This window comes from Uloborus diversus, unplaced genomic scaffold, assembly GCF_026930045.1.
Source record: "Uloborus diversus isolate 005 unplaced genomic scaffold, Udiv.v.3.1 scaffold_12, whole genome shotgun sequence".
Taxonomy (NCBI): domain Eukaryota; kingdom Metazoa; phylum Arthropoda; class Arachnida; order Araneae; family Uloboridae; genus Uloborus; species Uloborus diversus.
Genome location: NW_026557876.1, coordinates 5,619,143 through 5,644,920, shown reverse-complemented (window position 1 = coordinate 5,644,920; position 25,778 = coordinate 5,619,143). Strand labels below are relative to the sequence as shown.

General features: G+C 33.2%; 1 protein-coding gene across 1 annotated transcript in view; it reads left to right on the top strand.

Moving 5' to 3' along the window:
• Positions 1–266: 266 nt before the first annotated feature.
• LOC129232439 (uncharacterized) overlaps positions 267–25,778 on the top strand; it is a gene marked incomplete at its 3' end in the record, with an annotated part of 29,490 nt that continues 3,978 nt past the window's right edge. The window contains exons 1-8 of the mRNA XM_054866585.1: positions 267–317; positions 4,623–4,742; positions 7,558–7,704; positions 11,186–11,236; positions 12,633–12,707; positions 14,858–14,995; positions 20,360–20,446; positions 23,629–23,754. Of these exons, the coding sequence (XP_054722560.1) occupies positions 267–317; positions 4,623–4,742; positions 7,558–7,704; positions 11,186–11,236; positions 12,633–12,707; positions 14,858–14,995; positions 20,360–20,446; positions 23,629–23,754 (795 nt within the window). The remainder of the gene's footprint in view (positions 318–4,622; positions 4,743–7,557; positions 7,705–11,185; positions 11,237–12,632; positions 12,708–14,857; positions 14,996–20,359; positions 20,447–23,628; positions 23,755–25,778) is intronic.

Here is a 25,778-nt window from a genome sequence, read left to right as displayed (position 1 = left end):
TTTACTTACAAGCGGAAGTATCCATGGTTACCGAAGAAAGTGCCAGATACAGTTAATCTTATGATCAAAGCTTACATTTTTTAAAATTAATTATGATTGATTTACTGTTTGTTTTTGCAATTTTTATTTCTTTAAAATTTATTTTGACACAAAAATATTCATTTATTCCCATGTTTGAAAATCCAGTAATTCATCAGGTTATTTGTAGTTGGCAACAGCTAAAAAAAAAACTTCTGCTTTATGCCGTAACGGTAACCGCCGTAACCATGGATACAGACGGAACAGAAGTCAAGCATGTTGAAGGGCTGAAGATTACTGTGAGAGTGAAAGCAATAGTAACTTCTCACAAAAAAAGGTAAAAACAGCAACTTTTTCGTCTCTCTTATTTATCTTGTTTCTGAAAGTTTTTTTAAACGTTATAAGTATTTTGTGTTTTATAACTTGTTAATCTGCTTTTGTGAAGATTTTTTGCAGTTTTGTTTACAGAAGGTTCACTTTCAGGTTTGTATTCCTAAAGAAAAGCAAGAAACTTTTACTCAGCATTTTCATAGTTTGTTTTGTAGTTAAATGAAAGATTTTTTTTTTTTTTTTTTTTCAGAAAGAAGGGGATACCTTTATAGTAAAGTGCTTGTTAACTTACTATTGCTCTGTGTCGACGACTACGATATATATTTCTTTGAAACAGATAATGAAGCATTTTAAATGTCAATAAAGGAAGTATATGCTTTAGCCTTAATAGCAGCTCAGTATTACTTCAATAACAAAGGGACCATGCAATAATCAAACCCTGGTTGTAAGCTAATTTCTTACAATTGAGAGTTTCTAGTCTGGGTACGGTTTTGCCCATACTTAAAATTTCCTCCCCCTCTAAACATCTCAAAAGAAGTGTTGCCAGATGGTCAGATCCAGATTTCCCCAATTTCCTTCCAATTTTTCCCCAAAAATCGATGTTTTCTATCAAAATTCCCCAAATTCAAAAATTATTTTTCCACTAATATTTTCATAAAATGAATCGACTTCCTCTGATATTTTTGTCTCTTGAAAATTTTCTTGTAAAATTCCCCAACTTTTTTTTTTCTTCCCATTTTCGCTTTTTTTTTTTGTATTCTTTATCTTTATCTTTTTTTTTTTAAATCTTTACTAATAAAGCTGAAAGTCTTTCTGTCCGGATCTCTCTCTCTCTCTCTCTCTGTCGGGATCTCTGCGAGGCGCATAGCACCTAGACCATTCGACCGATTTTCATAAAATTTGGCAAAGAATTAGTTTTGTAGCTTGGGGGTGTGCACCTTTAAGCGATTTTTCGAAAATTCGACTTTGTTCTTTTTCTATTCCAATTTTAAGAACATTTTCCCAAGAAAAATTATCATAATATGGACGAGTAAATTACCAAGTTATCATAATGTGGGCAAGCCAATTGGCGAGAAATTCATCATGCATTATTTGTAAATATACAGGGAAACCAAAATACCTTTAAATTTTCTACTAAGGGCAAAGTCATGCAGGTGCTACTAGTCATAAATACAAGCGCCTGACTGAGAGATAAGAAATAACCGAATATTTTAACTATTAATGCGAATTCCGTAGCATAATATTCCACATAATGCGAAATGCGAATTCCATGAAGTTGAGCAAAGCTAAACCAACGCTGTTTGATACAAACAATGTAACTACCGGATGTCAAAACGTGAATTTAAATATAAAAAAAAATTCCCCAGGTTTTCCCCAAGAAAATTCTTTTCCCCAAAGAATTCCCCTCAAAACCCTTTTCCCCAGAGAGCACCAGATTTCCCCAAGATAGGGCAATTTCCCCCCAATCTGGCAACACTGCTCAAAAGGTAAGACTGAAAGGGACAAATAGGGGGGAAGGAAACCTGGTGTTCAACCTGTTTTGTGTCGGTGAAACAGGGGGTGCACTGCTAGTCTCTGCTTATTGAAGAGATAAGCCCTATCTAAAGATAATATTGTGTAAGAAGGCTACGGAAATCCCCCCTCCCATGGGCGCCCATATAGGGGCTCGAGCCCCCCCCCCCCCAGAAACTAGAACTTCCTTACTTTTCGCGCTTTTTTCTTTGCAGAAATGTAAAAACATTTCTTCTCCAACAATTAATGAATAAGCTATTAAAAATGTCAAATTTTAATGACTCTAATCTGGCCTGAAATCGGTTTCCATGGGGAAAATATCTGAGCCCCCCCCCCCCCCCCCCCCCCCCCCCCCCTTACAATTTTGTATATATGGACGCTCATGCCCGCTCCCTTTTTTTGCAGTTACCTGTAACCAAAAACAGCATTTCTTTTTGCTGTTTTTTTTAGTGCATTGCACACAGTTGTTGCATCTTTATAACAGAGCCCTAATTTCTGCTATCAAGGCCTGTCATTACAAATTTTTTTGGAGGGGAGGGGAGTCAACATCCGAAAAAATCAGATGTCTTTTCATCCATAAGCTCATTTATTTTGCATTGAGAAAGGGGCCTAACCCTAAAACACATGTCTGCAGTAATTTTTGTGCAGTTATATGTTGTTATTTCTTATTTTTACTTTTTAAACACAAAGCTATTCAATTTTATTCTGAGTGCTATCAACACATTAGTACACAAATCTTCTTTCTCTGCCATCTTCAATTTTAACCTTACAATATAAATTTTTTTTAATGCGTTGATTACTATTATAGTCTTTACTGTTTTCATATAAAGTAGAACCTTGCAATTCGGAACACTAAGGAGACTGGACAAATTGTTCCTTAAATAGAGGTGTCTCTTCTTCGGAGGTAGATGAATTTATGCATGCAATGTTAAGTCAGAAAAATTTCATAAAAAAGTAAGCCAATAACAAATGAGATAAAGTATTGAAAATATTTAATATTTACTTAAAAAAAACTCATAACTATTGAAACTGAAAAAAAAAGGAAAGAAAAATTAATTTGAATTTTGACATTTTGAATTCAAATTCTGTTTTTCGCAATCACGAGTGTGTGTGTGTATGTAGGCGTGTGTGGGGTATGTGTGTTTGTGTGTAGGGGGGTATTTATATGTGTGTAGTCATGTGTGTTTGTGTGTAGGGGGTATGTGTATGTGTGTAGGCATGTGTGTTTGTGTCTGTGTGCAGGTATGAGTGTGTGGGTAGTTGTGTGTAGGCGTGTGTGTATGTGTAGGTGTGTGTGTATGTATGTGTGTGTATGTGTAGGTGTCTGTATGTATGCATGTGTATGTGTTTGAATGTGTGTTTGTGTGGGTAGGTGTAGGTTTGTGTGTGTGTGTGTAGGTGCGTGTATGTATGCGTGTAAGTGTAGGATATTGACGCAACCTGGAGATGGTTTTCGCTAGAGGAGCAGCATCGTGAGGAGCCCGTCGATGGTGATGCTGGCAGAGGGTACTGGTGGGAAAATAAAATGATCGCACATCAAAACAATCAAGTGAGAACAATAAGCAATCGTGATTGCTCAAAAAAAAAATCACATTCTGTAGTATCAAAGTTTATAACTGATTTTCATAGATTAAAATTTTGAGTTAATGTGTTACATGGATTTTGTTTGATGGTCAGGTAATTTACAATGCAAAGCATAGTGTGATCACATTAAAATTTTTCTGCACAAAGCTTGTAATGAGTGGCATACTCTCTGTCGGGGGTGTGTCCATATGAAGAAATTAATAAGAAGGAAAAGCATGAGTGTAGGAGAGTTCAGCAAGAATTTAAGAATATTTATTTGTTTATTTGCCTGTTATTGTCACGACAATCGTTTACCAGTTATTTTTTTGAACAAAAATTGAACCTTGAATTTCAATAAATTTGATATTTCCAATGCATTTATAGTTTTTTTTTCTTTGTAATTTTTCTCTTTGACTGTTCCTTAAATAGAGTGTTTCTTAATGAGAGGCAAATACATAGAGGTTACTATTCAAAGGGAGTAGGACCAGAAAAAGTGTCTCTTAAATGGAAGTGTGCCTTAAAGGAGGTACTACTGTATTTCAATCCTCTGAAATAAGTGTTACTCCTATTAAAAAATGTCATGGAGTATTTTCATGGCTTGAGAAAACCCAAATGATATCTTTGAATACACGGGTATATTGAAATCATGTGTCAAAACTTAACCTTTGTTTACGCATCTAATTTTTGTAAAATGTGGCCATATTAAAAGCAGGCGAGGAGGAAAAGTGCTATTTTGAAATAGTTTCAATATTTTTTTTTAATCTGAGAATGTAGTCGATAAGTATTTTGAATTTTTCTTCAGTGGGCAGGTAAATGACAGCATCTGCAGAAATAAGTTTTGGAGATAGTTGAAGAAATGCATTTTGGATTCAATAGTAACAATTGAAATGTTGGAGTCAGACTTAGTTTTCATGCTTTCATGTTAGTTCTCATGCTCACTACTTATTTTTTTCAGCGAAAACCAATTAAGCAAGCTTGTACAATAAAGCTGACGTACAATAGATAGCAAAAATGCAGAAGAATGGAAAATTTGCAGATCCTGTCCATAGCAATTTTTATTTTGTAATAAAGTTTTAAAGTGGTGCATGTTTTCTTTGAAAACTAAGTTTAAAATATGAAGTAATGAGTAATATGTTTTGTATATTTTTTAATGCATCAAAATTGGTTTTTGATAAATTCTTGTATTGTTTTAAATTTAGGAATTTCTTGATTCAATATTGAGTAAAAAGTGTTTGCTTTTCAGTTCAGATATGGTGCTATTCAGTGACAAGCTGCAGGATGGAATACTACAAGAAGAACTCCAACAAAGAACTCTTAAAGTAATTTCTGCATTTTTTAAATACTTATGTATGCAAGAGTTTTTTTTCTTCACAAAAATTAATGATGCTTGAAACCTGGAAAAAAGCTTTAACAAGTAAAAAAAAAAATAATAAGTATCCATTTTTATTTGAGTGAAGTAATGTTTAAAATAATTCTTTAAAACTTAATACAGACCGTCCCCCAGACTTGGGCCAGAGGGTGCCACGCCTAACTTGCCCTTTGATTCTTACAACGTGCCCAATTTGATATTTTCCCTTGTTTTCTTTTATGTCTTTCTTTAAAGTGAAAATAGCGAATATCTGCTCCTCTCCCTACCCCCTCTTCTCCCAACTTGGATTGCCATTGAGCTGACAATGAGAAATGCATGCCTTCCATTATCAATTGCCACAAGGGATAAAAAGTGGCCTGGGCATTGCAGAAACTAAACAATGCTCTTCCAAGGACCGTTCACTTTGGAAACACTACTGATAAACCACGGCTGAATTCCCAGAATCACTTCCTTACTCCTTGCCTCAGGGTTTGCATCGCCTTTTATTCAGTAATGGGGGGATGTTTACTAGCAAAGAATACTGGCTGTCATCCTTCCTTCTTATCGCTTCATGACAAGGGAAGTGTTTCTTTGTCAAATTGACATATGTTTTAAGATAATTCTAACGCTTCTCTTCCAGCCGGATAAACGTTAAGTTAGCCCTGCATTTTATAGTCTTTTATTCAAATTCAAGATTTTAATAGTGCTTTACATTTTGAATTAGATTTAAGCAGGTGCAGTGGAGCGCCACAAATCCACCAACCTAAAATCCTCTAACCTCTGAAATCTGCTTCATTTTTTTCCGATTTTCTTTTTTGTGCTGCAATTTTTTTTTCAGTCGATAATAATCTAAATCCGGATTGTTAGCTGAAACTTTTTTTCACGCATAATTTGTGGATAATACATTCTGTTTTATTATTATGCTTTATACGCATGCCGAGCATTTTTTGTTTATAAAAATTTGTTTGTATTTTTGCTAAATATACTTCATCTTGTGTCCTACTGAAAAAATAATAAGAAATATCGAAAACCGAAAGCAGAAGCTAAAAGATTGCTGCAGATTTACAGCAAAACGCTAATACTTTGCATGACATGTGGCATCAAAGAAACTCAAAAATATGACAAAAATAAAGAACTCGGCATTCAAAAGTCAAACGCAGATGATTTTGGACATTTCAGTTGAAAACAAAAATGACTTTCCTATTGAAAATAAATACTATGTGCTTTCAAACTGGTGCTGTTTATTGGTTTTTGTTTCCTTACTGTGGTGGTTAGTCCAAGAGCAAATACTGCTTTTGGATTTAAAAGTTTTTTACTTACAGCTAGTAACAGCTGAAAGAATTAGTTATCATATTTTTTTTTGAAATGATTATAAACTATTGACAGTATGTATCCTACAACTATATCCACCAATGAAGCGATAACCTGCCTTTTAGTCTCAAAAAAATGCCCTTTCTCAAAAATGTGCCCTTTTTTAATCCTGGGGGATGCTTTGCTTAATATTTATGTACTGTGGACGCCGGTTAATTGAATCAACTGCTTTAATAAATCAATTGTCAAAAACAACAAAGTCCTTCTTTATTCAATTAGCCGCTTTATTGAATCAGCTACTTTATAGAATCAAAATTATTTAGATCAAACCTGATTCATATTAGTGGCGGCCATTGTATTAATGTTTTTTTTAACAGCATTTTGTTTCTAATTCAACTGATGTTTATCCAGTTCTAAATCAGGGTCTTCATATACATTGTTGGCGAAACATAAATTGAGCAAAAAGAAGTAGAAATCTTTTGTCACAAGGCTTATTCTCATTCTGTATTGCCCATCATTGTTAAGTGTTACTGAAGTGTCAAATTTATTATTAAACTAAAAAGTTGCCCGTCATGGTATTGTTACAAATCCTGTAAATAGTAATTATTGTAGGAACGTAACCTGTAAATAGTTTCCCGTAATGAATATACAACCCCTTTTCATATGGCTAAAGTATACGACCCCTATTTCCTTTTTGTTCATTGATAAAATTTGATAACGGTCTACTACTTTACAGAAGCGTGTGGAATATTTGAGAAATTTCTTTTCGGTGTCTATATAAGCCGTTAGCGATGGATAAACAGGAGAGTTTCGATTCAGATTTCGAACTGTGAGTGTGTATTAGCTCTGTTTATAGCGAGGCATTTCGCTGTGTTGTTTTCGTATTTGGAAGTAAATACGTGTGTAAACGTTGAGTTTACGGTGTTGTGTGATATTTGCTTAATTGCTGATGAATAATTTAGCAAGTGTTGACGATCTTTCCTGTACATAGTGTAAATAAATTTCCTGTGATTTTATCAAGAACTGTGTTTTCATTTCAAGAAAGTGGAAGTCGCACCGAATCCGTTACAGTATGATGGGTGAAAATTTGCTTCTACATTTGAACGCAGCAATTGCCTGTTTGGTGATATTTTGGCAGTTTAAGTTTTAACCTTAACTCCAGTAGTAGTGGTCATTGTGTTGACCATTTTTTCGTATCTTCATTTCCCTGAAATGACAGTCTTACCAATAAAACAGTTAAGTTACCAGATCGAGTTCAGCCTTGTCACGATAAAGCCTTTCCCTGCACGTTAAACATTACGAAAATACATTATTAAATTATCATGCCGTGGCGCGAGTTTCATTGTTGAATCTCGCGGGTTACTTAATCATTGGCTATTATTTATGTGAGGATGCTGAGCACTAATATCATATTGTCCTTTCATGTGATATTCAAATGTTTTTTTCCTCATTTCATGCCATTTGTTTCTCCACAGATTGAGAGATTGTTTCGTCATGGGTTGCAGCATTCCTCAAATGTTATTGTTCCTGAAGAGAGAATTGGAGATGACCCTCTTTCTTCATCAACAGATCCTCTTGAGATTGAGGCTGAGGCCAGAGAAGCGGAGAAAGTGTTTCAAGAAGTACGTGTATATTTAAGATTAGTTTCTTTTTTGAATTCTTTATGGTGCTTTTTGTCTCTTAAGAAAGGCATAGCTGATGCTGATGCATACCAAAATCGTCATATAAATCCAGTGTAATAAGCAGTAAGTTATCGCCACTTAACCGCACCATGGTTTGCGAATTCTCCCTGGTAAGATAAATTTGCTGTATCTACCAGTGTGTGTCGGCACTCTCAGCTTCAATGAGATAAGATATGCCTCTAGCTTGGTTATTCAATATGGAATGATGAATCCATAATTCAGACGAAACTGCCGGGCTGTTGATGCATGAAATCCTGTATATCCTACATACATTTTAAAACCTTAAAAAACATCCTATATGTTTGTGTAGTCCTGGGAAAAAAGTGTGGAATGCTTACAGTGTTATTAAAATTTTAAAAAGTAAGAGGATGCTGTGTGTAAAAATAAAAAAAGTGGGGAGATGCCATTCCCCTGTGCCTCCCTTGACTTGCCCTATATTATCCTACATTATGAAATTAGCCCATGAGTCAACAGGCAAGGATACATTTGGGGGGAGGGAAGGGGGTCATGCTGAAAAATACAACGGCCACCCTCTCTTTACGAATCAACCTATGGTTTTGGTTTTGAAAAATTTCTGAAACTGCTTGGGTGTTAAAAAACACTCCAAATAGGCCAGGAATAAGGCTGAAAAAGGCACAAACATTACAAAATATTTTCATAAGCAATGACAGTAGCAAGGTTCTACTGTACTACTGAAATCGTTTACATTTTATTCATAAAGCGTTTGAAGACGATGTGGACGGATACTATTGTCAACAGTTTGGGGGGGGGGGGGGGGGGGGGGGGGGGGTGTTGTGCAATTTTGTTGTAAGTTGCATAATTTTTTAATCCACATCATATTTTTTCCCTTTGATTGTTGTCAGGGTTGGCTTGGGTGTTAATAAAAAACTCCGAATAGGCCAGGAATAAGGCACTGAACAAGGGACAAACATTACAAATTATTTTCATAAGCAATGAAAAGAAGTAATATTTCAAGTATGTATTTTCAAAAATAATTAATGAACTGAAAATACAGTAGAACCCCGATAATTCGGATTAATTGAGATCCGACCCAATTTGGAAGATCAGCAATCCGGATTATTGGGAGAATGAAGAAAATAAATAAAATAAAACATACTGAATATCATCTTTACATAAAACATACAGAATTACACGTAGACAGTTAATGTTTAACTTGTTATTATAATCTTCTATAATCTTCTGCTGTGATAGGCCCTATGAAGGAAAAAAAATTTTCAAAGTTGCATTGCCAGGAAAAGGGAACTCCATCAAGGACATAACACGGCCTTGTCTGTGAGAGGGTTTAATAAATTAATGTTATGGAAATTTAACGATCGCTCCTCAAATATAAAAAAAAATTGATTGATCCAGAGATCCAGAATAATGGGTTTCGCATTTGCAGGGTTCTTCTGTACTACTGAAATTGTTTACATATTATTCATAAAGTGTTTGAATATAATGTGGAAGGCTACTATTCTCAACAGTTTGGGGGGGGGGGGGGGGATCATGACACCCATGTTGTACAATTTTGTTGTAAGTTGCATAATTTTTTAATCCACACTATATTTTTTCCCTTTGATTGTTGTCAGGGTTGGCTTTTTGCTGACAAAAACTGGTTATAACCGGCAAAAACCTGCAGAAACTGGCAAAAACTAGAAAATGTCTTTATTAGCTCTAGTAATTACTTTATAATAGGCAATTATATAAAGTAAAAAATATAACTCCATTTCAACTACTGGAGTTATATTTTTTACTTTATATAATTGCCCCCCCCCCCCTCCCCGAAGTCTTGATTTCTCTGTCAAGTGAATAATGCAATCATTTAAGTGCTAACACAATCTTCATCTTTGCTGTATGTAAGAAACAATACTATTGGTAAGATTCAGACTCATAAATGTAAAGAATTTCATTGGTTGAAACAGTTCTACATTAACAGTGCATATGATCAACCACAGCAAGTAATGATGTAGTTACTGACAATCATTTACTCATCTATATGTTTCATCCAAAGTGTTTATGAGTAAATTTATCATGTAATCAAGAAGAAAGTGCCCAACCTTTACTCACAAATATGAACCCTGATTATGTACCTTATACCATAGCTTTGCAAAACCTCGATTTCCCGAAACCTATTTCTCCAATCAAGTTCTGGCAACTATTCTAGCAACCGCATGGTGGTCCAGTTTGAAAAAATGTGCAATTGTTGAAGGTTTCGTAAATCTTGCTTGTTCCCAGGGACTGATTTATGGCAGGGGCATTCGGGGCACCAAAGAAAAGGGGGCACCAAATTTCTGTCATCAAGTTTTTTTTTTAGGGACCAGTGTTTTGGGGGGCCTTTAACTAAATAAAACAAAAAAAAAATTTGTCATTTGACAATTTTTTTAATTAGATGAAAGCTTATTAGCCAACTGTTGTGGAGAACGATCATTTTCGCTATTGAAGAGAACTAAGTGCCCTTTGCGTACTCTCATTTCTGATTTTAAATTATCTTAATTAGCTCTATTGTCACTAGAAGAAAGTTTTGACCCTAAAACTTGATTATGAGGACATTATAGATGAATTTACTACAAGAAAACAAAGGAAAAAAAATATATATAAAGAATCATTGATGCGCAGAAAGCACATTATGATTTATCTTTATCATTTGTATCATAATTTTTCCATCTGCGACTGTAAAAAAATTTCTAACATGAAAACCATAAATGTATTTTAGATTTATATTAAATGATTTCTTTGCAAAACATGTCCAAATTATTAACTTTTTTCGTATGAAATTGATATTTTAAATTTTTCTTTCTATCAAAATAATATCCAACACTTACCTTCTTATTTTGTGTTTGTGGGGGGGGGGGAATCATATTTGTCAGTGCCCGGGACACCCAGGTGTGTAAATCGGTCCCTGCTTGTTCCTTAACAATGCCAGCTGCTGGGATTGAAAGAAACTTGTGCACTACAAATTGAGGAATTGTTTAGATTTAGAAACAGCTTCTAAACTTGTATTTTGTTACAGGCTACTGCAGAGTGCAAACTACGTATAATTTGATTTTAAAAAGTGATAGTATTGTCGATAAATCTTATTTAGGTAAATATTTAATTATTTTTCTTATGGATTTTCTATTGTATTTCAAAAATTACATTTAGGTCATTTTTAAAGTTTCTGCCATAAATGTGGCATAAAGGGGTTTTTGCAATTCCGGTTTTAACCGGTTTCCACCAGTGGCTTTTACCGTCTCGGCAGAAATCTGCCAACCCTGATTGTTGTCCAATCACTTTTAGTTAGGGTTATCTCATGATCAATTTTTTGTGAAGATCTTTGAAATCTGATATTTACTGCATTGGCAGCAGCATAATTTAAAATTATTTACTTTACACATTCAATAACATATTTTGATAGTAGTTCTTTTTTCCTCCATTATTTTAGACATTGGCAAACGTCATGCAACAAAAACAGCTTCCCCAATATTTATTTCAAGTAAGTTTTTGCTTTTTCTTCTCCTCTACTTTTTCTTCTTAGTGCAATTAGTAATCTCTTATAAAAATTTACTTTGAAAATATTCACTGTGGGCTCAAGATGTCGTAAAAAAAATTTTTATGACTGCACACTGCAGTGTAATGATAATCAAATTTTTGCTCATTTTTTTCCCCTTAAAAAATTTGAAGATGAAATTTTGTACATTTTTATTCTAAAAATTCTTTTAAAAATGTAGTATATGTTCTTCCATCTATTGATTTTTTTTCTGGATATATTTGCTTGTTTCTTTTTCTGCATCCTTCGGAGGATATTTTTATTTTAAGGATATTTTTATTTTAAGCAAAATGACAAAATGTGAAAGTTTAAAAGATTTTATTTATTTATTTGCTTTTGTGGTACAGACAAAAGGATGCCAAATTCCGCATTTTTGTACAAGTAGAGTAGTGAAAGAAAAGATATAGTGTGAAAGGATCTTGTGAGATCTCTGCAGAAAAATGATAAATTGTGCACAAAGAAAGATTTTTTATTGTGGAGTTTTAGATATATCATGAAAATTCTTGAATTTTCATTATTGTCACTCAGAATTGGGTAGGAAACTGTATGGAATTGACTAAGATTAGTTTTATGTTCGTAGTAATGAAACTTCTTGATTTTCGTTGGAACAAAAAAAAAAAAAAAAACGTGCTAAACTCTTAGATTTATTTACTGATAACTTATCACGCATTCCAACAAAAGTGCAGATGTATTGATCTTTTTTTGGAATGATGTTGATGATGAAAATTGAGGCGTTTGACAGTGATAGTTATGAGGCTGATTGAGGTAATGATTGAGCATGGCCCCTCTAGATGGCGCTGACGCTTTCAGGCCTTGACAATTTATAACTTTTCTGTGTTAAACCGATGCAATTATGATCTGTTCTTGAAATAGAACGGAATCCTGTGCCAAATCAATGATCAACCAATCAATGACAAGTTTCAAATTTGGTTTATCTTTGATTGGACGTCACCCATTTTGACTGCAAGAGTCACTGAACGGAACCCTGGCATCTAACAATCGATGGCAACGTAATAGAAAACAGGGGTTCCCTCTAGTAGTGCCCTATTTGCTGCCATGAGGTTCAGCCGTTGTCATGGCCTATAAGCATAAACGAAATTTAGTGGGACCATGAATTGAGTTATTAAACTAAAAAACTAAAAGAGTTAAAGACATAATTCAGGAGGAAACTTTCAGACAATTTTATATTATTTCTGCTGCAGAGGGGATTAATAAGAAGACAGGAGTATCATAATCCCTTGTTGGAGATAAAATTGTATATAATAGTATTATTTTGTGTATGAACCTGTGTACTATAAGCATTGTTGAAATTTGATCTATATGATTTAAATTTGTTTATTAGCTCTTGCAGCAGAGACAAAGTGAAACTTCAGCTATACTCAAACATTATGATGATATCATCTCAATGATGAAAAAGGTAACTTTTTTTAGTGTGTGTTCATCTTTGTCTGTAGTTTGAAAGATAAGTAACAAATTGGGCAATAGAAATGCAGGCCTAGGAACTAGTCTTTTTTTTCACTATTTGTCTCTTTTTTTTAGTGTCTCTAAAGTATCTATTTTCATGTTTTAGTTTCTAAACTCTCTTCTTTTTTTTTCTGTGAGTGCTATGAAAATCTGACTTTTGACGCCTGTTGAAACGATTTCAGTTCGCGGTAGTTCGTTTAGAATCTTTTCATCATGAATGAAAAAAAAATCTAAACTTTTTGAAATCGACCACGAGTAGGAAAGTTGCTTCATACAATAAAAACAATTCATACCTGCCACAGAAAGCAATTGACCACATGATTCGTTATTTACCAATCTCATTTTCATTAGAATGAGATATGCTCAACCGCAGCAAAGCGATTTTAATAAACAATCTTTATTACCCAATTTAAAAAAATAATAGAAAAGGGAATAAACCATCCAACATTAAAAACAAAAACAAAAAGTTTTGGTAGAACAAAAGACCTCAGAAACAAAGATTAAATACAGTATTAATATTCATGTTCCTATTCCTATCTAGTTCTAAGGCTAAATTACTATCCACCACTTTTCCTCTCTTTTGAAATAAAAATTCAAAAAGTAAAATACTTAAAATATAAACTATTTAGAACATGACTAAATTAATTCACATCAAGCATGAAGAAACAGCTAAAAGTATGTGGAAATCTTGGCATAAAATGTATGAACAAAAACATTTCAGAACAAAGTTATTTTCACAAAGAAAATTATATACGTTGACGTTGAAATATGAAGAATATATTAACATGAAAGATTATGCTCAAAACATTGACAAATGGCACTCTTGCAGATATTTTTTCAAATTTTAATAAAATACTCGAGTCCCAAGCACAGTTCAAGTGATCTGTATGCGGTTTGCAAGCTACAGGTTTCTGTGCCCTGCTCCAGGTTACAGTTCAAAGTTTAATCCCGTGGATTTCTAACAGTCGAAAATCATTATATTTATGCTTTTGGACATGTTAGAGTAACATCCCTTTACACCATTTCATGCCAGGCATTGAAGTTTTTATGAGTGTGAAAATATCAGAATATCAAACATTTGGCTTATTATCTCAAAAATTCTTCGTCTAGTAAACTCTAATTCTAGTTCAAGACTGAGAGCCTCAAATTTTAGTAAATAGCACATGGTTATTAATAGCAAATGATGTTTGTGGAGAGGGACAACGACATCGCTTCATTTTAGCCAGATTCAGTCCAAAAGAGTATGAATACTTTCATTATGAAATCATAGCTCTCTGTTTAATTTACCCAAAGATTTTCTGTTTTGAATCTATAGATATCTCTCTCTCTCTCTTCCTTTTTTTAAAAAAATTTATTAAACTGAATGGTGATTTATTCATAAAATGTTCTTTACTGAAATAATGCAAAGAAATATTTATTTTTTTTAGGGCTTTTACCTGTGTACTTGTATTTATCTAAAATCTAAATGTAACATGTTATAACGGTTATGTGTATGTTTCAGAATGTGACTTATCTTGCAGTCAAAATTTTGTATATGTTTACCAGAAAAAAAAATCTTGGTAAAATACTAGGTATTTTTAATCGTTTTGTTTTGGTTTAAAGAACATTTTTATTGGCAACTTTTCTGCCCTTGGTTGATTTAAAAGTGTCTTTTTTTTTGTTCAATATTGCAAATTTCGACTGCCAAGTGGCAGATGAAGATTTTATTGGACTGTGATATTATTTTACATCGTAATGTTTCACCCCATTTTGTACCTTTTTTCACCTGGCTGAATTGAAATTTAATTAAAAATTAATGTATTCATAAAGAAGAAAAAAATGCATTTTTTATCTCAATGTCATCACGCATTTTTACAAGAATATGTTTGCAAAAACCCCTGTGACATGTGGCAAAGGAGGTAAGGGATCAAGTAATGTATGACACTTTTTCTTAAAAAGGTTTAAGAGGGCGGGGGGGGGGGGGGGAGGTCAACAATATTGAACAAAACTGACATTATTTATAGACAGTCCCAAAGTACTTAGAATATTCAACTTACTTCTTATTTTTACTCTGAGTCTTCCAGTTCATTTTTTCTTTCAAATGAGGTTTCAAAATCTGTTTAGGATATGAATGACCAAGACAAAGAGTACAGAAACAGGATGGAAAAGCAAAGTGACCTGAGGGAGCTTCTCCAGGCAAGGACGGAAGACTTTGTGTCGGAACTTATACGCGTGGGGAATGAAGAAATAGCTGCTGCAAGAGTAAGTCTTTTTTTTTTTCCTGGAAATGTATTTGTTTATGCAGGAACCTTTTTTACCATTTCCAATGTCCACTCGTGGAAGGGGCCTAAGGAACCCGGTCCCCCCCTCACTTTTTTCAGACAGTAATGTATAACTTTTTATTTGTCCCCCCTCCCCTCTTTTTTGTGCATGTGTGCTTGAAATTAAAAAAAAAAAAAAATGTATCGTATTTGAGAGGAGGGGGGGGGGGGGCGTCAGGAAATATTTTTAAAAATTTACTTTGTTGCATTTTCCCCCTAAAATATGTTTTCTAATATTCTCAACTTTTCCTCGAAGAAAGATAAGTGCAAAACCGGCCAATCACTAACAGAAGACATTTGTCCCAGGGCCTGTCCGTTTCCCTTTTTCTCCAGAGCATTATTAGGATGTATTCACCCAACAGAACTTCCTCGATAGGTCAGAGACTATATTCTTTTCTGCGGCAGTATTATTTAACGTTCTTTGGAACATCCCCCCCCCCCCCAAGAAATGGCACCCATGATCTGGCCCCCTCACTTTTTCAGCCCATGAGCCGCCTTCGGGCATTTCATTATTTTTTACCCTTGATACTTTATCTTCATGCATCATTAAATAGTTTAAATTTATAATAAACATATGATGAGCAGCAAGTTTTAGTTGTATCCGAGATCTGGCAACAAACCGGCTGCTTAAAATTTTTCAACCTGTATCATAAACCAGGCCACACTTCTTGAACATTGATAGCTTTTTGTATCTTTGTGAAAAATTTCCCATCAAAATAATACAAATAATAAACAATTCTTATAGAATGAAAACCGAAATCAAAAATTCCCAAATAAATTAAACGCAACACCTAAAATCCAAAAGAAAAAAGAAAGAAGATAAATTGCCAAAATGATAATCAAATTTTTCTCTCAAAACAAAAATAAAATTTTGTTTAGTCTTAGTCGAGAAAAAGAAAAGTGGCAACCTTCTGAACACTAATTTAAAATGAAATCGCGATAGTTTTCCGATATAAAAATAGAGTTCCATTAGTCTTAAAAGTGCTTTTAAAATTTTTCCCGGTGATTTTACAGCCTTTTTTTTTTGAAATTCGAAGGAGATGGATGAACTCTGTGGGTATTTTTCCCGGCTTTCAAATGGCGTTAAAATTGAACTGATCAGGTAATTCTTTTGGGTAGAAAGAACCATTTTTGAGCCAGAAAATTAAAATTCAAATGGTTTGGTTCTTATTTGATGTGTGAAAACCCTCCTACGTTCCTTCTCGGGTGCCCAAGTACCTCCTTGCCAAATTTGGTGGAGATCCGACGTAAACTGGATTTGTATAGGGAACATACACACACACATATATTCTCTGTTTTATTTATATAGATTTTTTAATTGTTAGAAATACTTTTCCCAATGCATTTCTATTCTTATAAAAATGATAACTCGTATATTTTTTTCTAAACATTTTTTTTCTTCATAAACAAGAAAATCACTCTTTTGGCTTCTTCAAATCTTTTTGAGAAATGTACTTAAGTTACTTTAAAATTTTATACCAACATTCCACAAATTAAATTTGTAGTATTAAATTATGCATACTAAAACGGGTAAAATAATTTTGTTTTAATATACGTAATCTTTTTTACTAATAATAAAGCTGAAAGTCTGTCTGTAGGATGTCTGGATGTCTGTGACGCGCATAGAGCCTAGACCAATCGGCCGATTTTCATGAAATTTAGCACAAAGTTAGTTTGTAGCATAGGGTGTGCACCTGGAAGCGATTTTTCGAAAATTCGATGTGGTTCTTTTTCTATTCCAATTTTAAGAACAAAAAATCATAAGATGGACGAGTAAATTACGAAATTATCATAACGTGGAACCAAGCCAATTGGCGTGAAAATTCACCATACATTATTTGTAAATATACAAGTGAACCAAAAGACCTTTTAATTTTTCTATTGCGGGCAAAGCCGTGCGGGTACCGCTAGTTATTTAAATAATCAAGGTTCGTCATTGTACCTTTTAGGATTTCTTGCCGCTCTCCTTTCCTAGGAATGACTCTACTTATTATCAGTGGTAAAATATACTTTTGAATCTGCTGCATAGCAACGTTGTTTATTCTCACCATTTTGTTGAATTCCTAGAATATTTTTAGTTTTGATTTTCCTAATAGTCTTATTATAATTTTGAAACTGAGGTAGATTTTTGGTGTCACTCTCCTGGACATCATTTCTGTTTTATGTAAAATTTTCTTTTTCATTATTTCTGATATATATATATATAATTCAACTAGGGGTACCCGCACCGCTTTGCCGGTAATAGAAAATTAAAAGGTCTTTTGGTTCGCTTGTGTATTTACAAATAATGTATGGTGGATTTTCTCGCCAATTGGCTTGTGCCCATGTTACGGTTCCACGTTATGATAATTTTGTGATTTACTCGTCCATCTTATGATAATTTTGTTCTTAAACTTCGAATAGAAAAAGAACCACATCGAATTTTCGTAAAATCGCTTCGAGGTGCCCCCCTTCCCCCCCCCCCCCATGCTACAAACTAAAGTGCCAAATTTCATGAAAATTGACTGAAGGGTCTAGGCGCTATGCGCGTCACAGAGATCCTGACAGACAGAGAGACTTTCAGCTTTATTTGCTAGACATCGATAAACGATATTTATCCGCGTTCTCATTCCTAATGTAATGTAATATAAAATTTACTTTATTCAAATTAGATTAACTTCTCAACTCTTTCGGCACGTGTAAAGTTTCAGTTTTAGGTTGGCATCCTTTGATGCCCAATCATATGCAAATGAGGCAAGTATAAATAGTGAACGATTCCAATCGTTCTCTCTCTCTTCTTTTGTGTTCGTCAGCCTCTTGTGAGTTAGGTCCGATAGGTGTTGGGGAGTTGCGAACTCCGCCTCCACTTATGGCCGGGTTTTATTCTTAAGAACTTATTTTTGTTAGTTTATTTTAGTTACTATGGACCAATAAATTTTTGGTAAGATTTTAACAAGTTTCCAATGTTCATTTCTTCACATTAATATTTGATTCTGCACCTTCCACTGTGTGATATTATCTCTGCTTGTATAAGCATGTAACATTGTTGACTGACTTACGAAATTTAGCCCTTCGGCAGGGGTGTAGCTAAGGGGGGGGTTTTGGGGACAAAACCCCCCCCGAAAAGTTAGTCTCAAAAAAAAGAGAAAAAGAAGAGAGAAGAGAAAGAAAAAAAAAAGAAGAAAAGGGAAAAATTCCAAGCGATTATTAATACATATATATATATTATATATGTATATACATATATATATATATTATATATGTATATATATATACATATATATATATATATATATATATATATATATATATGTATATATATGTATATACATATATGTATATGTATAATATATATATATATATATATACATATATATATATATATGTGTATATATATATATATATATATATATATATATATATATATATATATATATATATATAAGAAGTAACCCCCCCCCGAAAGTCGGGTCTAGCTACGCCACTGCCCTTCGGCTTTTCGTTTAAACATCGTAAGTTATCATTATTATTAGTAAAGATTAAGAGATAAGAATTTGAAAAATAACCTTTTTAACTTCAATACGATTCGGGGCCTCAGTAAAGTGTTAGTAAAAACGTCACTCTCCTGGCATTTTCTGTACCAGGTCATTATCACTAAAATGCAATATGGTTACAGGGAATTTTTCTCCTCATGTAAACTCAAAACTATTTTAATGTTATCAAATCATAAAGTTCTTGTATTAACATTTTAAATATTAATTGGGACCTTCTAATATTCGGTGTAATATTTATTTGGTTAATATTTAGCTTATTTGTATTTTTAATATTCAGTATATATTTAAAAAATACAAGAAGCATTTTTATTTTCTATAAACTGTGTTTTGCGGGAAGGAAATTTTGAAGATTATTGGGAATTATTGAGTAATTTCAGAAAGGAAAACTTTATTTATGTTTAACCTTTTTCCTACATGGTTTTAAAATTTTAATGCTTTTTACAGTTCTAAATGAAAAAATTACGTAACTTTAAAAAAAAAAAAAGGCAAAATAGACTGGTTTCAAGCATTATAACTACCTTTAACTGACTATTTTTTTTTTTATCTGTTTGCAATTAAATGTATAACTGATCCATTTGAATGTTTTATCTTTTAACTAGTGGTACCCACACAGCTTTGCGCATAGTAGAGAATTAAAAGGTCTTTTGGTTCACCTGTAAATTTACAAATAATGGCTGATGAATTTCTCACCAATTGGCTATGTTCATTCGCTCGCCCATGTTACGGTTCCACGTTATGATAATTCCGTAATTTACTATTCCACGTTATGATAACTTGCTGGGTAAAATGTTCCTAAAATTGGAATAGAAAAGAGCAAAATCGAATTTTCGAAAAATCGCTTTGAGGTGCACACCCCCATGCTACAAGCTAATTTTGTGCCAAATTTCATGAAAATCAGCCGAACGGTCTATGCGCATCACAGAGATCCAGATATCCAGACAGACTTTCAGCTTTATTATTAGTAACTTGTGGTACCTGCACAGCTTTGCCCGTAGTAGAAAATTAAAAGGTCATTTGGTTTGCCTGTATATTTACAAACAATGAATGACGAATTTCTCGCCAATTGGCTATGTTCATTCACTCTCCCATTCCACGTCATGATAATTTCGTAATTTACTCGTCCATCTTATGATAATTTTGCTCCGGAAAATGTTCTTAAAATTGAAATAGAGAAAGAACAAAATCGAATTTTTGAAAAATCGCTTTGAGGTGCACACCCCCATGCTACAAATTAACTTTGTCCCAAATTGCATGAAAATCGACCGAACGGTCTAGGCACTATGCGCGTCACAGAGATAAAGACATCTAGGCATCCTGACAGAGAGACTTTGAGCTTTATTATTTGTAAAGAAGAAGAATTTTATTAGAAAAGGTCATGTTTTTGGAAGAACCATCTTCCAGTTGTGCTACTGATGCGAAAGTTGTGGTACTTCATGACGTTTATCCATAAAAATTTCTTCAACTTTGTTCAGATACTTTTTATTTTAGTTTATGCACCTGAAATATGTTAACTAGTGAAGCACTAGATTTTGATTTTTCTAAAACTATCCACTTCAGAAAAAACGCACTCTTGGTGATTTACATGTACATATCTATGTAATACAGACATGTGTATGCAAATTATTTTATCAGTTATACATGGACCAATTTATTCTCTCTTAATTTAAACACCTAATAATTTTTAAATTTAATCCACTACTGTACTGCTAATGCCAAGACAGTGGCAAATGCAATTGAAGCTACATTGATTTCTTTGTTTGCTCCTAATTTAGGAGGCAATAATAAATCACACCGACAAATCCTCAAAGGAAATCTATGCGAAGACTCAACAGTTTCTGGATGATACTTCAGCTGATCAGGTATGCATGCTATTATCAAGGTTGCATTTTTTTTTATTTTGTGCATTTCCCCCCTTGCATATTAATAATTAGTAAAAAGTGATATAAGTTGTCTTTTCATAAACACAATCGACTCTCGATATCTCGACTTCGCTTGACTCGAATTTCCGCTTATGTCAAAGTTTTTGGATGGCCCCAAACTTCTACAAATGGTCTATACAGGGTTCGCACGGGTCATGGAAATCCTGGAAAGTCATGGGAAAAAAATTAACGAATTTCAGACCTGGACAAGTCATGAAAAATTAATATTTTCATTAAAAGTCATGGAAATTTGTTTCAAGTCATGGAAAGTTGTCTTGGGTAGTAAGAAAATAATAACAGCTAAAAGAGCGCTAGAAATATTGAGTGATTTAGTAATATTGCATGTCAATTGAACGATCTCAAAAACAAATCCGAGTTTTGGAATCCAATATCATCCGCTTCTGTAACAGCCGCTCGCCTTTTTTTGTAATGTGATTGTATTACTTAGGCTTCGCTAATTTTGAATTAACCATTATTTTCAGCACTTCTTATATTTTATATTCTGTAGTAGTAGACGTGCACGTTCTTGATTTTGCCACGCCCCCTCAAAAAGTGCAATTAAATTGCATCCGAGTTCGTTTCTTTCAACTACATGTAAAAATCCATTAATAATTTCATCAGAGTTTATCTCAATATGTTGAAGGCTTTAGAAATTGAAGACTTTAGTCAGGCAATAGAACATGAAAATAGGGGAATTATAATATTCTAAAACAGGGATGCCCAATATACAGCTCGCAAAACTGATTATTGTGGTCGGCTGAAATATCTGGTTTAGAAAAATGAATTTACTGAAAAATGTGGCTTTACTTTAATGAACAAATATACGGTCAAGTTACATGGATAATTTGTTCACTATTGACACCAAAGGGCAATGTTTTTATGAAGTGAATTTATTACTGGAAACTTAGTAATAATGACTCATTCAGTTTTTGTCCCATTATTACTATTCTGCCTTATTTAATAAATATTTATTCGACATTTAAACATCAGTGTATTACATTTCACTATATTTTTACTTTACTTGGATTTATATGCTAAATACAAACAAGAATAATTTATTAGTTTCTGCAATGTGCACTAATATTTTTTCATTCACAAGTAAGTGCTCCAATTAGGTAGTGGCATTCGCGTAAAAGTTTTTCGAAAGCCTATTTCCGAAAATTGGCAAGTTTGACATTAAATGGTACTATTCTCTTCGTATAATGAGGTCATGAAAATTTTTATGAAGTCATGAAAAAGTCATGGAATTTTTTTTAAATCCAAATTGAGTATGAACCCTGTGTATAATATTTTTTTTTTTGTTAACTCGAAGTCCACTTAGCTTATCTAAAAGTTTCAGCCAGACCTCTCTTGACATTTAATGTCATGATTTTCAGTAGTAAAACCCACTTGACTGCAAAATGTCTGAGAAAATTCTTGCTATTTTTACCATCTGCTCTTTTTGTTAGGGTTTGAAGATTGGGGTTTAACTAACAGGTCACCACTTCTTTTGATAAGAGAAAGTGCTAAAATGCACTTGTTCACGCATTGTTAATTTTTCTTAAGTTATTTATAGATAAGTTCTTTTCAGTACAAAACGAGCACAAAAGGTGAGATAAAAATAGATGTTTATAAAGGATAAGCAAGAAAGAGAGCATGTGTAATAACCCTTGAGAGAGGGTTAAAACAATTAAAACCACCAGTTGAACTGAGTAAGAGAAAGGTAAAAATTTTAACTATTGAAGAAAAAGTCGGGTTTAATTAAAGATGCAGAGAATAATCATACTGTTAAGAAAAGGACTCGGCCTGAATTGAAATTTCTGAACACAATAATTTTCCAACAAATGCAGACGTTAGTAACGCACTTTCAATTACTCATCGTTCACTTGAAAGTCAGGGAAATGTTCCAAAGGATATATTCAGTGTTGTGTCTAAAATTGATGGTTTCATAAATAAGAGAAATATTAATACAAAAAAACAAGCAAGCATAGAGAAGTATTTAGTAAATGCAAAGCAAGAAATATACAGTCGAACCTCCATATATCGAACTTCCACATATAGAAATTTTCTATACATCGAAATCCCAGCAAATTTCAATGTTCATTACATAAAAAAAATTGTTTCTATATATCGAAAAAATATATATCGAAATTTTTTTCGAGATATTTGTAGATTTTTTTTTTTACTTTAGACTGTTTGTCTCATGAAAAATGAAGGTTAGGGGAGAAAATTATACTTACTAAAGGTTGCTAAGAAACTCATAAGAAACCTGGGTTTGATGGGTGTGTAAATAGGTTGTTGTTCCGTTCTGGAGTTCTTAAATTCCCTCAAGTTTATTTCAAATCTTAGTTGTAACCACTAATACTGTAAAATCAGTTTCAAGTAATCCTTTTTGTCTGTTGATATCATTCTTAGTCTTTTTAGCTTCATTAAAAATCATTTAAGTTAAGTAAATTGATTTTTTACTTTTCTCTCGATTACACTGTCAAAACGAAACCCCCCTAATGTTGCAAATCAAGTTGAAATGCCGAAGAATGAAGATGTATGAAGGCACAAAAATGTAATTTCTGTTAATTTTTCAGTTATTAACTTTCGTTTAATCCGATGCTCGTATAAATTAGAAATTGGGTTTCATGCACGAAAATTAGCTTTAATTTTAATGTTTTAAGAGATTTTTATGATGAAATAAGATTGTTTCTATGTATCGAAATTTCTATATGTCGAATTTTTTTCCGACAATTTGCTACTTCGATATATGGAGGTCCGACTAATTTTTTATTAGTAATACTATCTTTGCTTATGTACTTCAAGTTTTACAATACAACTAATATCACTTATGTATTTTTTTGAGAACATAAAGTTTTCTCTCATATCTGAGTATTTGTGGGTGGTTTTTTTTAATTACTCTTACAATTGTCTCAAAAGGGAAGTAAAACTTAATTTTCGGTGTTTCGAACTTCGGCTATGTCGAATATTTTCCTTGGTTCTTTGTACTTCGAGATATCGAGTCGACTGTAAAATGGTTCTAAGGGTAAAGAAAAGTCTCCTCCTTTTTAGTTTCATTTAAAGTGGCATGTCTTGCTTCTGCATGTAAAACTGAGACATTGTCAATGTAATCTGAAATAAAAATCATTCATTTGCAGCCTTTTGACCCTCGTTCTTGGAAAGCCCCTTCGGACATGTTAACTTTCGGTACCCTGAAAGACGTCTTCATCAGCAGTCAAGAAGACATATTTCAGTCAAGAAACAAATCATTGTCTAAAATCTGTGTATGTATGAAGTTGGTGTTTTAAATTTGATCAAAATAATCATTCTCATTACTATATATATATATATATATATATATATATATATATATATATATATATATATATATATATATATATACCTGCCTTGCCTGCAATATTAGAGTTGAACCGAACCATTGTTTCGGTCACTCGTCTGGTCAGTGCTAATTCTATGTTAGCTACCAGTTTGTTTGGCACTCTTGGCTTCCTTAGAGGTTTTCCATCTCCAGCTCAGTTAGTCCTATGCTGGGCTGCTGAGTGCTAATAAGCACGAAACTGCAGTCCTCGGCTGGAAATGACTGAGCTGGCAGGGTGTATTTCATGTGTTCTCATTACTAGTTTATTGTGTTAAGGTTTGATAGTTATTAATGTTAGAAATTATATATGCTCTGAGATAAGAATTGTGACATTTCTGGGTTGTTTATTGTAGCAAGGAAGGCTGTTGGACTTATTACTCCTTGAAAAAAAAAAAATACTGCACTATATAGCATCCATCCAAATTACTTATTCTTATCTGAGATCCGTCAACTTTCATCACCTTAACCTCCAATGACTACTTCTGGGGACATTCAAAGTCAAAAATCAGTGTTGACAAACCCCTTCAGTAAGAAGAATTTCTAGTGGTAAATGGTACAGTACCCGCCACCAAGGGCGCCCATATAGGGGGCAAGGGGGGGGGCTTGAGCCCCCCTCCAGAAATTAGAACTTGCTTGATTTTAGTGCTTTTTTCTTTGCAAAAGTGTAAAAACATTTCTTCTCCAGCCATTAATGAATAAGTTATTAAAAATATCAAATTTTAATGACTCTAATCTGTCCTGAAATCAGTTTCCACGAGGGAAAATATCTCTCTAAACCATCGGGAAAATGGTAAAAAAGCAATCGAAAACTTTGCACTATGGTATGAGTAAAATGACACAATGTGTATAAAGTACAAATAAAGTATTAAAATAGAGTTAAAAAAGAGTTTTTAACTCTATTTTAATACTTTATTTGTACTTTATACACGTTGTATCGTTTCACTCATGGGGAAAATATCTTACAATTTTGCATATGGGCGCCCATGCCCGCCCCTAATAAAATCACTGGATTATAAAATCAGCCGCTTTTTAAATTCAAATCTGGAAGAACAGAATCATTGCAACATCAAAACATGTTGAAATCATCCTTTAATAAAATCACTATTGCCGTTTTATAAAATCAAACTTTTGAACAACATAAGTAAAATATTGATAAAGAAGCACCAAGAAGTGAAGGAATCGGCCTCAGAATGTGAGGAAATCTCAGCACCAAACTTCAACACATGTCAGAAAATAGTTTGATGTTATGAGATGCACTATAGAGCAAAAAGGCAAATATAATATTGAAAATTACAAAACATTTTGTTAACTTTCAGACGATATAGAATCTCTACTCTCCCTCCAATACTGTTACAATATTGGCATATTGTTGTTTGATTTAGACCCTTGGAGCAAATAAAAGAATTGAAAATTACAAAACATTTTGTTAACGTTCAGGCAACATTGAATCTTTATTCTTCAATCTGTTAAAATATTGACGTTGTTTGATTAAGACCTTTGTACAAATAAAAGGAATTATGTCAACTGTATTTTGAAATACTTCAACTAAAAACAGATGAAAAATTCAGTTATGGTTTTTAGAGTATTTACAAAACCTTTCATTTTTTAAGTGAGTGTAGGTATGACAGTTTATAAAATCAACTGTCCCCAGAACAAATGTGATTTTATTAAGCGGCGAGCACTGTACTGATGAACAAATTTGTCATAAGGTATTTGAGAGTCCAGTACTTCGGTGCAATGTATCAGGGATTTAAAAACTTCAGATGCCGCAAAATTCGGGGGTCACCAGATTTCAATAACACTTGCCTGGTCCTTTTCAGCATGCCGGAAAAATCGAGGTCAGGAAAAAAAAGTAATACTATAAAAATATATTCAGATTAAAAATGAATATAAGTTCTATACATATCTTACTAGTATTAATAAACAGTT